At 47.6% G+C, this 16,964-nt stretch overlaps 1 protein-coding gene across 1 annotated transcript in view; it reads right to left on the reverse strand.

Moving 5' to 3' along the window:
- RAB31 (RAB31, member RAS oncogene family) overlaps positions 1-16,964 on the reverse strand; it is a 126,978-nt gene that overhangs the window by 35,174 nt on the left and 74,840 nt on the right. Inside the window, exon 4 of the mRNA XM_055127196.1 lies at positions 2,688-2,759. Within this exon, the coding sequence (XP_054983171.1) occupies positions 2,688-2,759 (72 nt within the window). The remainder of the gene's footprint in view (positions 1-2,687; positions 2,760-16,964) is intronic.

Below are 16,964 nucleotides of genomic sequence, written 5' to 3' on the forward strand. Positions count from 1 at the left end.
GCTTCAGCATAATATTTAACCAAGTAGAAATACAGCCAAACCCAACCTAGAGGAAAAAAATATTTTCAGGTGTCTTACATACAGTAAAACACATCCCCTATTTTGCTACAAGATTGAAGCCTAGGCTAAGCTATTTAACATTACCTTATGAAGGCGCAGCATGAGTTTTGGGGTAGCTTCTGTTGGGGGGGCCATCCCTGGCCGTGCTCTGGAACTAGCCCCAGTTTGGTGCTCGGGAGGTCACCCCGGCAGTGGTCCAGGGGCCACACGATGCCGGCACTCAAACCTGGCCTCCCGCGCGCCTGGCGTATCCTCGAGCAGAGAGGGCTGAGTTAGTAGCTCGGGAAGGTTCTGTCTCCCAAACCGAGAATAACTTTAAAATCCTAGCCTTGGCCCCAAGCAGCAGTGCGGGGTGGCTGTCTCCTGCCCTGCCAGCGGTGACCACTAGTTCCCTGGTGTTCCCCAGGCACAGACCAGGTCCTGGCAGCTCTGCTGGTGGTGCTTGCCAGGAGGGCAGCAACTTCCAGGTCCAGCAGAGTCAGGCATGTGTCAGAAGAGCACTGTAGCCAAGGAGATGTGTGAGCACCTCACCCGGGAAGCACGACCCCCAAGGAGCACACGCTGGAACCGTGCAATGAGCACACAGTCTCACTGACCACAGCCCGTGGGCTCAGCTAAGAGCGGGGCGCCTGGAAAGCACCAGGGTGAAAGGAGGACATGGCCTGAGAGCACTTTGCCCACATATGTGAGCACACGGCCTGACCATGGCCCTGGCCAGCCCATGTCTGAGGGTGCTCGGGCGCATGTGACCTTGGGTCACAGCAGTATCAACAATGATGATGAAAGGAATGGGGGAGGGGAAATTAATAGGAAAAAAGTACTTTAAATCCACTAAATGAAATTATAGTCCTAACTCAGCATAAAGAATCAGTTACATCACTGAGGCATTTATACTTGCTTCCTAAAAATAACACGCACAAAAACTACACAAATAGGCACACACATGTACTTGGGTGCTGACTGCCTTCTTGCCTGTCTGTCATCCATCGTTCGTTCGTTCGTTCATTCGTTCATTCGTTCGTTCCTTCCTTTCTTCCTCCCTCTCTCCCTCCCTCCCTCCTTCCCTCCCTCACTTCTTCCCTCTCTCCTTTCCTTTTTCTTTTATAAGGCCTCACCCAGCAGTGCTTAGGGCTTACTCCTGACTACTCAGTACTCAGGGAACACTTCCGGCAGTGCTCACAGGGCCATATGGGATGCCAGGGATCGAATTGGGTCAGCCACATGAAGGCAAACACCCTACCTGCTGTATATCACTTGGGCCCCCTTTCTGCCTTCATGCACTAGTAACTATCCTCCAAGGTAGGCACCACACTTAGGTAAGTGGGCGGGATCTCCTGGACAGTTCCAGAGACGGACATCAAAGTGTATTCCTGAGCCCCAGGCCAGCTCCCAGGAGAGCTGAAGAAGCCGTTTCAACAAACCATGGCAGTTACTAATCCTCCACATGATTAATCAACACACGTGTGCACCTACTCTAACACACTGCACACACAAAGGCATTATCCACAGTATGACTGAAACAGAAAGAGAAAATAAGGATCTTACAGCTGAATGAAGAGATGCTGTTTCAGCAAGGAGCTTGTCTTGCCTGTGGATACTCTGAGTTCGATCCCCAGCACAAAAAAACTCAAGTCCCCCGAGTCTGCCAGGAGTGACCCCTGAGTGCAGAACTAGGAGTCAGCCCTGAGTACTCAGGATGTGGCTCCAAAACAAAACACAACAAACAGTAACAACCAAGGCAGCCTAGTGGAGAACAGTGCTAGTTAACATGACTAGGCTCTTTTTTTTTTTGTTTAACTGGTTTGGGGCCACATCAGGTGGTGCTCAGGGCTTACTCGGAGATCACTACTCAGGGATCACCCCTGGGAATACTCATGTACCACCCACCATGCCAGGAATTGACCCAGAATCTACAGTAAGGAAGACAAGTGCCTTAACCTCTGCCCGACCTCTCGAGCCCAGCATCAAGCCTTGAATAAACGGACCGTTTCAAACAGGAATATCCGGTCTAGAAGACAACTCGAGGGATTGGAGCACATGCTGTGCAGGAAGTGTAAATTTAATTCCCGGCACCCAGGATTCCCTGAGCACTGCCAGGGGAGCAAGCTATAAGCACCAAATTGGGAGTAGCCTCTGAACACTGCAGGGCATGACCCCCAAAGAAAAAAATAATAGAATGCTCACTTTTTGCTTCACTTCGAAGATAAACCTGAAATGCTTTGCAATATTCATATAGGGTCTTGAGAGATAGTACAGCATGTAAGGCATCTGCCTTCCACATATCTGATCTGGGTTTCACTCCTGGCACTGCACAGGGACCCCCAAGCACCACCAGGAGTTCCCTACCCCTGATTCCAGAGACAAGAGTAAGCCCTGAGCACAGCCAGATGTGTCCCCTTCACCAAATATATATATTTAGTGAAATATATTTATATATATATTTGTGTATATATGTATAGACACATATGTACATACATATACTTCATATGTAGTATTTTTTTTTATCCTTGACCACCATTCTATAAAATCTCAATAGTGGCTTTTGAAACTCAAGCAGTGAAATTTCTGCTTTGGCATTTTTAGGACCCCCTGCCTGGCACATATGTTCCCAAGGAAAGCCTTCTTACCTGCTTGGTGATATCATACACTATGACGGCGGCGGCAGATCCTCGATAGTACATCGGAGCCAGTGAGTGAAACTGTTGAGAAATAATAGTCTTAGGTAAACACGAACACCCCTGATGCACAGCGAGGTGAGGTAAAAAAGGATTATCCTCCGTCACCCCTCCAGGACTTCTGAATTCCCCTAGAGTTTTCTCAGGGTGCATTTTGGGTAGTCATGTTCCCCCTCCTCAATATAAGTCTTGGTCGAAGGCCAAAACAAATGCGGTTTATTTTTGGTTTGGCTTTGGGCCGCAGCCAGCAGTGCTGGGGACCAAGGCAAGCACCCTACCTGCTGCGTTCCCGCTCCAGCCCAGCCAATGAGGGCTGAAGGGCTGCTAGCCGTGGATTTGCTCTGCATGACGAAAGTGCAGAGCAGTCAAGGCAGGATGGTTGCCTGGAGAGGGACGTGACAGAGCCTGAGGAGGAAGGAGAGACGCCGCAGGAACGGCCTCAGCCCGCGGGCCCGGGTGGCCCATCTGCTGACGAGCACAAATCACCCACCACAGAGACATGCTCCCTGCGGTGTGACCTGAGCTCTGGTCATAGGGCTGCGCCCTATCGGAGCAGGGTGATTATTCTGAAGACATAGACTGATTTTATGTGTATTTCGAGGAACATATCTCTGAATACATTTGAGTATCTCTGGCTGTATTTGAAGACTCTGTTGTGTGAGGGTTTTACACATCCTTTAGAAAAAGACAACTCAGCTCCCCAGAAATAGGGACAAAGGAGACAGAAATCACAGAGGAACAGAGATGAATTGCCAATGTGTTCAAACAGTCATTCAAAGAAATGATGAGGTATTTGTTACCACATTAAATACATGAAAGATTGATGACAGTCCTTGCTGTGTGGGCGGGGGGAGGGGTGCATATTCATACACTGCAGAAGAATGCATGGGTGGGGGCGAGAGGCTTGGGGGCCACACCCAGTGATGCACAGGGGCTATTTCTGGCTCAGATGCCTGGGATTCAAATCAGGGTCAGCAGACCAGCAAGGCGCAAGGCAAAGTGTCTGTAGCACTGTAGCACTGTTGTTCCGCTGTTCATCGATTTGCTTGAGTGGGCACCAGTAATGTCTCCATTGTGAGACTTGTTACTGTTTTTGGCATATCGAATATGCCACAGGGAGCTTGCCAGGCTCTGTCGTGCGGGTGGGATATTCTCGGTAGCTTGCCGGGCTCTCCGAGAGGAATGGAGGAATGAAGGAATCTAACCTGGGTTGGCTGTGCGCAAGGCAAACGCCCTACTGGCTGTGCTATTGCTCCAGTCCAAAGTGTCTGTAACCCCTGTCAAAGACACTATCTCTTCTGCCCTGAGGAATGCACTGATATGACCTTCTTATTAGAAACAGTGCTTAAACATTACTGTTCAGGGAAATGCAAATCCACACAGCATTGAGATATTACCGTAGACCTACCAGAATGGCGGTTATAAGCCAAAGAGGTGAGCAGAGCAGGCTGAGCACGTGTGGTGCAGGTGGAAGACCTGGGCTTGCCCCCAGCACTCCATGACCTGCTCAGCACCATTGGAGCAGCCCCCAGTCCAAACAAAACAAAACAAAGAAGGCTTCAGGGCTGGCGCTGTGTGCTTCTCTGAAGAATGCCCAGGGTTCTTTCTGGCACCACTGAAAGCAACTCAATGCATCAGTGGTATCGGGCCAGAGCGACAGGTCAGTGGGAAGGGTGTTTGCCTTGCACACTGACCCAAGTTTGATCCCCAGCATCCCATCTGGTTCCCCGAGTACCACACGAAGTCAATTCCTGAGTGCAGAGCCAGGAGCAACCAAGCCAGGAGTAACCCCTGAGCACCGCCGGGTGTGAGCCTCCCACCCCTCAATCCCTCACCCCCCCGAAAAAGAAGAACAAAGGATCTTTAGAGGCTCTGCACGTAATTATCTTGCGTCAGATATCAAGACAGACGCAAGCTCAGCATGGAAGGCTGAGGCAGCGTGCACCAGATCAACAATGGGCACGAGCTCCCCCTCAAATAAAAGAAAACAAATGAAACAGAAGCAAAGGGCAACCAAGAAAGATCTATGGAACCAAGGGCTAGGTTTTTTAAGGTGTTACTAAAATCAATACATCCCTCCTTAGGTTCACTGCGTGGGGAGGAGTGAAAACCCTAATAAAAAGAAGCAGGCATGAAAGAGGTGAAGTTATACTGTAGAGATACAGCAGAGATACAACTAATACTGCAGAGATACAGGGGACCACCAGGAATGACTGAGAATATCAATAGGCAAACAAATTGGAGAAACCAGCAGAAATGGACAAAGTTTTAGAATCATACAACCTTCTAAGGCTGAAGCAGGAAGAAACAGTCACAAATACTGAAATCAAAACAGCAATTGAAGGTCTTCCTAGGAATTAAAAAGACTGTGGCTTGTTTTTCACTCACGTACTTTCAGAGAACTACTTACAACTTCCAAAGATAAAAAATAAATAATAAATAAAACTACAGAGGGAAGAAAAATCCCAAACATATTCTCCAAGGCCAATACCCTTAATTCCCAGGCAGAAAAAGACAGTACAAATAAAACTCCAGACCAATATCTCTGATGAACACAGAGGCAAAAATTCCCAACAATGGGAGCTAGAGAGATAGTACAGTGTGTTGGTGCCAAGCCAGGGCATTAGGACGAACCTCTGGATGCTGCCCTGCACGCAGGAAGCAGAATCGAGGCTCCACTTCTCACTAAGTGGGCAAGCTAAAAACTTGTGAGTCCAATGACCTGGAGAAGTACAGCATGTTCTCATATGCCTGCCTGCTCCTATGTTATCTTGGCAGTACAGGCAGCGGTTTCCCCCTCTCTTACACATTCTTAATCTGGATTGGCCTTCAAGTATCAGTCTGAGCCTTCTCTTTGCCCTATATGTAACTGACCACAAGAATGTGGGGGACGTAATCTGTAAACCTACATGTCCAGCTCCGTATCTTCCTCTGACATTTTAATCATTACAATATAGCTTTGACAACCTAGCTTTGACAGGACAATGTATACTCTGATGTTCTTTTGATAAATGCTCATCCTATAACTGTGTGCACTCTCGCTAGTGAGTCTTTCACTGTGATGAAGTCATTAGAACATAACTGATAAAACACAGAATAAAATGTGGGCTCTGGCAGTTGCTCTTTGCCTCGAGCCAAAACGAGCCTTGGCCCTCTGTGCTCTTTACATTCCTCTCACGTGTTTTATCTCTGTGCCTCTGACTGATTGATTGATCATTTCATGCAACAACAGTGGGTAGGGCATTTGCCTTGCATGTGATGGTCCTGGGTTCAATCCCAGTTTTTCCTCATATAGTCCCCTGAGCCCCGCAGGCAGTGATCCCTGAACACAGAGCCAGGAGTAAACCCTGAATACCACTGAAGGTGGCCCCTAAACAAAACGAAATAAATCCCCCACAAAATCTTGAGAAATAGACTCTGACAACACATCAAGAAAATCATTCATCCTGGGTAAGTGTAATTCATACCAAAGTTATAAAGATGGCTCAAGATGCGAATCAATAAAGTAGCATGCCATGTCAACAACAACAACAAGATAAAAACCATATGAGCATATACATATGCTGAAAAGCTTTCAACAAGCTTCAACATGCATAAAACAACACACTTATTTGGGTTGAACTCCAAGCATCAGAGCACATTTTACAAGCAAGAGGCCTGGATTTGATCCCTGGCACCACATGGTCCCCTTAAGCACTGACAGGTGTGCGCTCCCAGATTGAAAAAACAGAAACAATCCATTTGGAATAGAAGGAACATAAGTCAATATGATAAAGGCTAAACATCAAACTTAGTGGTGAAAAATGGAAAGCTTTTAGATCCATAACTAAATAAAGATGTCCACTCTCACCATTTCTTTTCAACATAGATTTGGAAATTCTAATAAGAACAGAAGGCTAGAAAAAAATATGTAAACTAAATTCAAGTTGGAAAAGAAGTAAAACTGCTGCTATTTGCAGTTGATGTGATAATATACATAGGAAATTCTAAGATCTGAGAACTGGGCTGGGGAGACCACACAGGGGTAAGACACGGGCCTTCCCCGAGCCACTTCAGCACTGGCAGGCATGATCTCTGAGCACAGAGACAGGAGCAAGCCCCGAGCTCCATATAAAATAAAATAAGGGCCGACAACTGAAAAGGCACTTCTCCAAAGACACATACACACAGCCAAAGATACATGAAAAATGCTCAACATTGGGGTTGGAGCAATAGTACAGCAGGTAAGGCTCTTGCCTTGCGTGTAGCCGACCCTGGATCCATCCCCCAACACCCGGTAAGGTCCCCTGAGCCCTGCCATGAGTGATCCCTGAATGCAGAGCCAGAGTAAGTGCTGAGTATTGCTGGATGTGGTCCAAAATTTAAGAAGGAAGGAAGGAAGGAAGGAAGGGAGGGAGGGAGGGAGGGAGGGAGGGAGGGAGGGAGGGAGGAAGGAAGGAAGGAAGGAAGGAAGGAAGGAAGGAAGGAAGGAAGGAAGGAAGGAAGGAAGGAAGGAGAGAGGGAGGGAGGGAGGGAGGGAGGGAGGGAGGGAGGGAGGAAGGAAGGAAGGAAGGAAGGAAGGAAGGAAGGAAGGAAGGAAGGAAGGAAGGAAGGAAGGAAGGGAGGGAGGAAGGAAGGAGAGAGGGAGGGAGGGAGGGAGGGAGGGAGGGAGGGAGGGAGGAAGGAAGGAAGGAAGGAAGGAAGGAAGGAGAGAGGGAGGGAGGGAGGGAGGGAGGGAGGGAGGAAGGAAGGAAGGAAGGAAGGAAGGAAGGAAGGAAGGAAGGAAGGAAGGAAGGAAGGAAGGAAGGACATCATTTGTTACGGGGAAATGCCAATCAGACCACACTGAGCTATCCCTTGACACTGTGAGAATGGCCAATCACTTGTATCACTTGTCTTCCCATTGATCTTTGATTTGCTCGAGCGGGCATTAGTTACACCTCCATTTGTCCCTGTCGAGTGCTAGTGTAGCCCAGTGATATCTGCTAGCTCCAGGAACAGGAAGAGCCTCAAATCGTTCATTCAGGGTTTTGACGAAGAAATCTGACCATCTCATTGGTGGGCAGCCACGCGGTCTTTTGATGTCCCGTGGAATCCAGTCAGTAACAGCTCTAGTTCAGCGGTCGTCTCTGAATCTCATTACATGTCCGGCGCATCTGATTTTTGACGCCTTGGAAAATGAGGCAGCGTCCCTGATTCTTGATCATCAATGGAGGTCGGAACTCCGGATTCCTTCTCTCACTTGAATGAGACGTGATACTCCAAGCATAGCTCTTTCGATTCCTCTTTGGGATACCCGAATAGCGTTCTCATCCTGTTTGCATAGGGCCCAGGTCTATGAGGTGTAGTTAGTGCAGGAAGAATGGTGGAGTCAAAAAGATGTGCCCAGAGCTGGAGGTCCTTCGTCCTCTTAACCACTTCCTCGACGGTCTTGAAGGTGTTCCACGCTGCTCTCTTCCTCCTGTGCAGTTCTGGCACCAAGTCGTTCCTCATGTTGAGTTCTCGACCCAGGTATACATAGCTGCTGCATTTGGAGATGCTCTCAATGGAACGAACATCTCCAAATGAGAATGGTCAATAGCCAAAAGATTGGAAACAGTAACTTGGGATGAAAATGTGGAAAGCAAGGAATTCTGGTACACTGTTCGTGGGAAGGTCAATTGGTGTAGAGTGGTTGCCTTATGTTTTGGTGGTTGGTTTGTTTGTGGCCACACCTAGAGGTACCGAAGGCAATTCCTGACTCAGCTCAAGGGACAGAGTCCTAATGACGGTGCTGGGGTGTGTGCAGTGTCCGGGTTGTGTGCACTCAGACCATTGAGCTATTTATCCAGCCTGGAGATTCCTTTTTAAAAACTGTAAACTCAATATGATCCAGCAACACAATTCCTAAGCACTTATCCATTTTATGAAGACACTAATTTGAAAAGATATTTGCACCCGTATGTTCATAATAGTCAAAAACTAGAGTCGATCTAAATGCACCTTGATAGAAAACTGGATAAAGAAATTGTGAAGGCCAAGCATGTTACTGAATGGTTTAGCATTTGCCTTGCATATATGAAGCCCTGGGTTCAACCACCCAACATCATAAGGGAAAAAAACTGTGGTACATAATCAACATTCTGCTATTAAAAAAGACAAAACTGTGCCCTTGGACATAAAATGTATAAAAATAATGGGAGTCAAAGATAATTACAAAATGGGTTTTATTCTCATAGATGGAATTTGAATTACTTAAGAATCAAACAAGGGGCTAGAGTGATAGCACAGAGGGTAGGGCGTTTGCCTTGCATGCAGCTGAGCCAGGTTCAATTCCTAGCATCTCATGTGGTCCCTCCCTCGAACACCGCCAGGAGTGATTCCTGAGTGCAGAGCCAGGAGTAACCACTGAGCATCTCTAGATGTGACCCAAAAAGAAAAAAAAAGAAGAAGAAGCAAAGAAATGTAAAAAAATACAACTACCCCCACACGTGGTGGAAAGCAGGGTGGGGAGTGGAAGGCTCAGGCTCAGGGTGGGGCCAGGTGGGGGTAGACAGAAGGCTCTTTTTGGGGAGGATGTTTCTGGAACTTTAGTAGTGAAAAAGGTGATGATCCCTGCATCGCAGGGATGAAGCTAAATGCCAGCTTGTCATAAACCAATAAGCACTTGAAATCAAAGAAAAGATAAAAAAGAAAAAAGGTGCCACACTGAACGTGGAAAGGTTTGCTCACAGCAGTGACTTCAGGTGCTGTTACTAGGAAAGGTGGTGAGGTATTGGCAAGCCAGCAGCATCATTTCACTGTGTGCATGTAACCAAATCATGGTTGTACGCACCTCAGACATTCCTAATCGTTATTATTATGAACATGCCAGGGATAAAGCCCAGGGCCTCACACATGCAAGGTAAGTGCTCTACATTGAGTTACACCGCCTGCCCCAAGTTTTATTTATTTTTTGCTTTTTGGGTCACACCTGGAGATTCACAGGGGCTACTCCTGGCTTTGCACTCAGGAATTATGCCTGGCGGTGCTCAAGGGACCATATGGGATACAGGGAATGGAACCCGGGTCGGCCGTGTGCAAGGCAAATGACCTATCCGCTGTGCTATTGCTCCAGCACTGCCCCCCAACTTTTATTTTTTAATTTAAATTTTTCTGTAGAGTCCACGCAGGGTTTACTCCTAGCTCTGTGCTCAGAGATCACTCTTGGCTGGTGCTTGAGGGTCCATATTTGGTGCCAGGGATTGAGCCAGCGTTGCTACATGTGAGGCTAGCATCTTGAGAACTGTCTTTCTAAGCCCTCCAGTTTTTGTTTTTCATCAGGGCAATACTCAGCAGTCCTGGGGTGTGAGGTGTCTCAGCATCACAGAATGATGCTGTTGGGGGGGGTGTGGCCTTACAGTTCAGAGCTTAAACCTGGGGTGCTCCAGAGGTCACCAGGGTTACACCCAGCTGTGGTCAGGGCTGCATGCAGTGCTGGGGGCTGGATTCAAGGCACTGACATGTTAGACCTGTGATCTGCCATTTGAGTCCTAACCTTGGCCCTATCATTTCTTAAAAAAAAATTAATTTTATTTAATTAATTTGGGGGTGGGGGTCATTTGATCACACCCAGTGGTGCTCGGGGGTCACTCCTGGTGGTGCATGGGGGACCTTATGCAGCACTGGGGACCAAATCAGGGCCAACCACAGCAAGGCAGGCCCCTTCTCCACTGCAGTGTCTCTCCAGCGCCTACTTTCATTTCACTTTTGGTATTTTAGTGATACCAGCAGTGTCTCGGGACTATCCCCGCTTGTGCTAGGGACACTCAGTGCCAAGGACAGTACCATCATCCACACCACAGTGTGCCCTCGGAGCTACCCTCTTCAACCCACAGTGTTTAGTCTTGAAAAAGACCTTCTTGACCATGTGTTTCTTTTTTTTCCTTGCTTTTTGGGTCACACCTGGCGATTCACAGGGGTTACTCCTGGCTCTGCACTCAGGAATTATTCCTGGCGGTGCTTGGGGACCATATGGGATGCTGGGAATTGAACCCCGGTTGGCCGTGTGCAAGGCAAACGCCCTACTCACTGTGCTATTGCTCCAGCCATGTGCGCCTATGGTTGAAGCTTCATAGTAACAAAGAGTTACAAAACCTATCTGTTTTGTTAAGAGTGGGGAATGCATCCTGTGTCCTTTTAGTCCAATTACAAAAAGTGGCAGTCCCGTCCGAATGACCTCATTAGAGTGGCCTAGAGAGCACCCCATGTAGGTACAAAGTCACATTCGAAAAATCAAGATCTTGTGGATAGCTGAAGAAGGGCGGGTTTCGGGCATCCTAAGGCAGAGTTCGCTTTTAGCAATAACCAGGCATTGAATCTAAAATGGTCACTGGTGTGCAGCCTCATGAATCATTGAATAGATCTTTGTACATAATGCATTGTTCTTTCCTTCCTGCAAATGGACTCCTTTTGAAATAAATCTGTTGGTAAAAACCACTTAAATGACCTTATTGTCAGGGACTTGGGGGATTTTAATGAGTTAAAAGTTCCCATCTCAGTTCTAAAACCCAATAATGCACTAATCAAGGGATAGTATTTGTGGATGACAAAAAGATTAATCACTTCTAGCCTACAATGTATGGACTTTTCCTCATACAAATATCGAGCAAAAGCACCACAAACATTCTCAATACTTTACCTAGTATAACTCAATTCTTGTGGGGGCCAGAACAAAGATTAATAAAATAATCACACAAAATATTCTTCTAGAAAGCAAGCTCACAATCACAGGATGTTGGGAAAACTTTTTAAAAATCTTATTGCAAAAAGTTATTTGAAAATCAAGACAGCAGATGCCAATTTGAAATTCTCTCTTCCTTATTATTTAACAAAACATCTGAAGTACCAGATTTCAAGTGTTCACTATCTCTTATGAGACATTTAAATATTTAGATGAAGAGCAGGGAATTGTAAAAAGCCAATTTGTCCCCTCAAAATAAAATTACTGCCTGTGTCCTAAGCATTGAGTGTTTCTTGTTTTGTTTTGTTTTTAGTATCACAGAAGGTCAGCAGGATGAAAGTGGGGGTGCATGTCTTTCGGAAGGAGTCTTCGTCCATTCCACATCCAGTAACTGGGAGATAAACGGACAAACATTTCAGGAAAGCAATTACCAAGAGTCTCACAACTGTTTACACACTGTGATCTAACAATTCAACTTTTTGACACAAAAAAGAATCTCGGAACTGAGCAGCTTGCTGCGGAGATGCCTCCGGACATTGCACCAGGTCTATCTCACTGGGTGCCTCAGAAGGGAGCAGGCGTTGTCCCTCCACCTGGCCCCTCGGAATCCCAGTGGCCACCATCTTCTAGAACCCAGAGAAAAGCTCAGGTACTCGGGATTAGTGATGGAAAACTCCAGGCCTCTTGGGATAGGGAATAGGCCGGCCCTTCCCATCTCCCGTCCCCATGGGACCCTGGATACCCACAAACTGCCTCCATTGACTATTTAAACTCATTAATGGCCATGATCCAGAAACACACAAAAGAATCTTGGAACCAAGAATCTCACTGCAGAGATCTCTCCAGAACCTAATTATCTAAAATTTTAGATTCCTAGGAGTGCGCGGCTGCTCTTTCGGGCACTCGACATCCTATGTTATTCATAGCAGGCAATACAAATAAATTATTATCTTGCATCTGCCTGTTCAGCAGGTTTGAGTGGTGGTGGGAAATTCAAAATAATGGTGGTTAAAAGGTGCGGTGGTGGTGGGATTGGTGTCAAAATATTGAATGTAATCCATTATGATGAACAACTTCATAAATTTTTTTAATTCAACTTTTTTTTTAAAGAATCTAATTAGAATGGGTCACAAAGTGATCAGAATTCATTCTAGAATTATTAGTAGTGATGCTGAAAATCTGAACCCAAGCTCAGAGTTTAATCTTTGGAGACTGGTACTATACATTCTGACTTAGCATGTAATGGGCAATTGGCAACTATGAAACTTAGGCATCTGAGAAGTCTGTGAACGTCAGCAGAGGCAAGACGGCGCAGCCTGTGTTCCCAGGGGCCTTCTGCAGACTCTGGGCCCTGAGGGTCTTTTTGAGATAAAAGTTTTCTTGGCTGAGAACACGTAATACTGTTCTTTTGGAGGTTTACAAAGTTTATTGTTAGTATAGTAAAAGCTCTGGAAACATCTATAGTAAAGAAAGCTATGTATTTTGGGTTTAATAGCACTGTCTGTCTGTAGCACTGTCGTCCCATTGTTCATCTATTTGCTCAAGCGGGCACCAGTAACGTCTCCATTGTGAGACTTGTTGTTTAATGTTTTTGGCATATTGAATACGCCACAGGGAGCTTGCCAGGCTTTGCCATGCGGGCAGGATACTCTTGGTAGCTTGCCGGGCTCTCAGAGAGAGACAGAGGAATCGAACCCGGGTCAGCCGCGTGCAAGGCAAACACACTACCCACTGTGTTATTGCTCTAGCCTTGGGTTCAATAATAATAATACTAAACCAACCTTCTAATGGATTCCCGCCACCCCCATTCCCTCTTTTTTCAAGTATTAATTAATAGCATGTAGGAAGCTAATGCACTCAGAACCCACCCTGGGGGCAAAGGAGAAAGGGAATCTGAACAAGAACAGCGGCTGCCCCATATCACTGCTCTACGTGTAGGAATGCGGTGGGAGTGCAGGGAAACAGCTACAGAGCTTTCCTTACTTCACCATGACCTTCAAGACCAAAGGGAAAGGCTGTGGAGGGGAAACCTCCTCCCCTCCTTCTGCCCTTGCCTCTCCCAGGGCCTGGCCTGCAGCACGAAGCCCCCCTCTTTTCCTGTGTGCTCACGCCCACACACATGCATGTTTGAACACGCACGCACACGGAAGTATTGTTCCAGGAAATCTCCCAATCCTTTAGACCACCCAGCCTGCTTTAGGCAAAATGCCTTCAATACAGGTCTGTGGCATCGTAGACTCCACTGCATCGAGGGCCGGGAGTGGAGTGAGCACCAGTGGGGACAGGGGCTTTCCAAACAGGGACGGGCCCAGCTGGGCTGTCTGCCTCCCCAGGAAGAGGAGGACCAGGGCCTGGAACACAGGGATCGGCTAAAGATCATGGTTCTGAAGAGAACGCTCTGTCCCTGGCGGGTCGCTGGGAGCCAGCTGTGGTCTGCACGGCATTCAGACCTGTCTCGGGCCCAACGCGGGAGCAGAATGTCTCAGCGCCCCCCACCCCCCCAGAAGGCCAGGCCACAGACAGTCAACGGCAGATTCCAAAATACACCCACTGGCCTGGAGGAACTCCAGGAGGGAACGGAGTGAGGAAAATTCCTGACATTCCCCACATTCTCAGCTGGCAAAAGTTGAATGGAAAAACCATTATTGAATGCTCTTTCTGTGCCATTCAGAAGAACGATTTTGATTTTTCACTTAGACCCTTTCTCTCCGCAGAAAAGCAAAGAGCCTATTTAATATGCCTTCTCAGACATCAGCAGTATGTACAGCTGAATAAGAAAAGAGCTCGAAGACTATATGCCAAGCCATAAACAATGTGGGCTTGTTTTTTTCCCTGAATCATCTATTTAAGGAGACCACCACTTGATTTAATAATTCCACTGAGCTACATCCTGGCCCCCTATCTTAAGAATTACAAATTATATTTTTTGATGTTAAACAATGGAACTTTAGCGATGAGAGGAGACCCTTGCCCCTATCTTTTCCTTTTTCTTTGACTGTGCCGATTACAGTGAAAGAGCTTTCTCAGAGTCAGGGCTGGAAGGGAGGACAGCAGCGGGAGGAGGGGGAGTAGGCCGGGACTCAGGAGCTCACTGGGATTGGGCTCCATGAAAAGATGAAGGCATTGAGGCTGTAGGGGGCGGGGAAGCAGCTCCCCATCATAGCTCAGGAGGTCCAAGGGCACACCTGTGACTCTTGGTTAACCAGGTCGGCAGTTCAATGTAAGGGGCCCGGGACAGAGAAGCTGCTCAGACCTGGAGGTGCTGGGAAAACAGGGCCACCCTGGCAGTCCTGTGGGCCTCCAGGGCCACACTCTCCCTGAGGTTTAGGGGGATGTGGAGAGCCAAGAATCGAACTCAGGTTCCATCAGTTGCATGCTAGCTGTGTGCCCTAACCACTACACTCCCCCAGCTCCAACTTAGTGCTGTTTTGTCTTGTGGCCACACTGGGTGGTGCTCAGGGATCACTCCTGGCTGGGCTCAGGGAAACATCTGCTCTGGCTGGCTGCATGTGAGACAAACAGCCTGCCCATTGCACTCCAACCCCAATAACTGCTTTTTAAGAGAAGTTGCAGATGTAATGAACTGACATTCCAATTCGGATAATGAATTAGTCATTTTCTGATTATTACAATTAAGTCGAGGTTAAGGTGTTCAAAGAGCTGTCGAAATACATTTTCCCCATCCAGGAAACGCCCAGTTTCGGGAAACTCCAGCACTTCTTCCAGTGAGCAAATGAGATTTCCCACAACCCCAGAGCCATGTCCCATTTCCCGAAAGTGAGGGCCTTCCTGGGACCCGGAGTCTCGCTCGCTTGACTCAGGGGGAGATAAGGCCTCCCAGGAGGACTCAGGTTGGATTCCTGTTCTCTGTCCTCAGCACTCTGGTTTGCAATAGAACTCAGATTGCTCAGGGGGTCTCCCCCAAACAGAACAGGACGGAGCAGCACGACCCAGAGGGCACAGTGTGCCCCAGAGCCTGCCCTGGGGCGTCCAACATCCTGACACCGTGGGCTCGCCCTCTGGGAGGAAGCACCCCTGGAACACAACACGATGCTCCCTTCATCACTGCCTGGCCCATGCGTCCAGGCTCATCTCTCCCGAGCGCCCTCCTTCCCCAAGCCCGGGCCAGCTCTCCTGATGTGCTGGCCACTGCACGGCAGTTACAGGGACCCCGTTCTATACCACTGGATCATGCACATGTCATTAAACACAGAGATTTGACCTATGTCTGACTTCTTGGAAATTTTCTAATATAAATAAACACTGGGACGGAGAGAGGACAGAGAAAGCCTAATAAGAAAAAAAAAATACATCAAACTTCATGATCTCACAGGGCTCTTCGGCCCCCACCCCCACCCCAAACTCGACATCATAATATGTTAATGATAGACCAGAGTGACTTTCCTGGGGAATCTAATGAGCCTAAAGTGATTTACAGGGGCTGGAGCAATAGCACAGCGGGTAGGGCATTTGCCTTGCACACAGCAGAGCCAGGTTCGATGCCCGGCATCCTACAGGGTCCCCCGAGCACCACCAGGAGTAATTCCTGAGTGCAGAGCCAGGAGTAAAACCCTGAGCATCGGCTGGGTGTGACCCAAAAAGCAATAAATAAATAAAAAATATTTAAAAAAATAAATCAATTTCCAGGGAATCATCTTCCTGTTGGGAATCAAATGTGCCAAGCATCAAACACCAGCTTTGTGCTCTGGAGTCAAACCCTGCGCCCCGCCGGCTCCCGCCTGGACTCCACTCTCCAGCCCACCCCACAGCCTATATACACACCCTCGTCCGTCTGGGGGGCCTCCTCCTTGGCCCATGCTGCCCGCGCTCACTCTGATCTTTGCTCTTCCTCAGCTGTCTGGAGCAGAGAAGGGACGCAACAAACATCGAATATGTGTGACTCAATAACCCGGGAAGGTGAGTTTGTGCAGTACTCCCATTTTTACAGATAGGAAAACCAAAACCCAAACTGAGATTCAGAGTGGTTAAGCACATTGCTCAATGACACACAACCTCTAACATGGTAGTAGTGGGCTGGAGCGATAGTTCAGCAGGGAGGGCATTTGCCTTGAAGCCGGCCGACCTGGCTTTGATCCCCCAGCATTGCCTGGAAGAAATTCTGAGTACACAGCCAGGAGTAACCCCTGAGTATTGCCAGGTGTGACCAAAAAAAAAAAAAAAAATCCTAAGATGGTAGTAGTAGGGACTGGGGAGAGTACAGAGAAGAAGGCCTCGCAAAGCATCTGACCCTGGGTCAGTCCCTGGCATCACATGTCGTCCCTGTGCACCACTGGGAGTGAGCCTGGAGTGCAGAGCCAGGAATAAGTTCCAAGCATTGCCAGGTGTCCCCCGAGCCCCTGACCAAAAAAAAAAAAAAAAAAGCCACAAAAGTAAATAAAATGGTAGTAGTAGACCTTGAACACAGGTTTTGTGATTCCAATTCCATCCTCTTTAAATCCTAGGTTGCTTCTCTAAAATGAAATACTGGATGAAATGAAGATACACACACACACACACACACACACACACATACATATATATATATGATC

This window comes from Sorex araneus, chromosome 2 (assembly GCF_027595985.1).
Source record: "Sorex araneus isolate mSorAra2 chromosome 2, mSorAra2.pri, whole genome shotgun sequence".
NCBI lineage: Eukaryota > Metazoa > Chordata > Mammalia > Eulipotyphla > Soricidae > Sorex > Sorex araneus.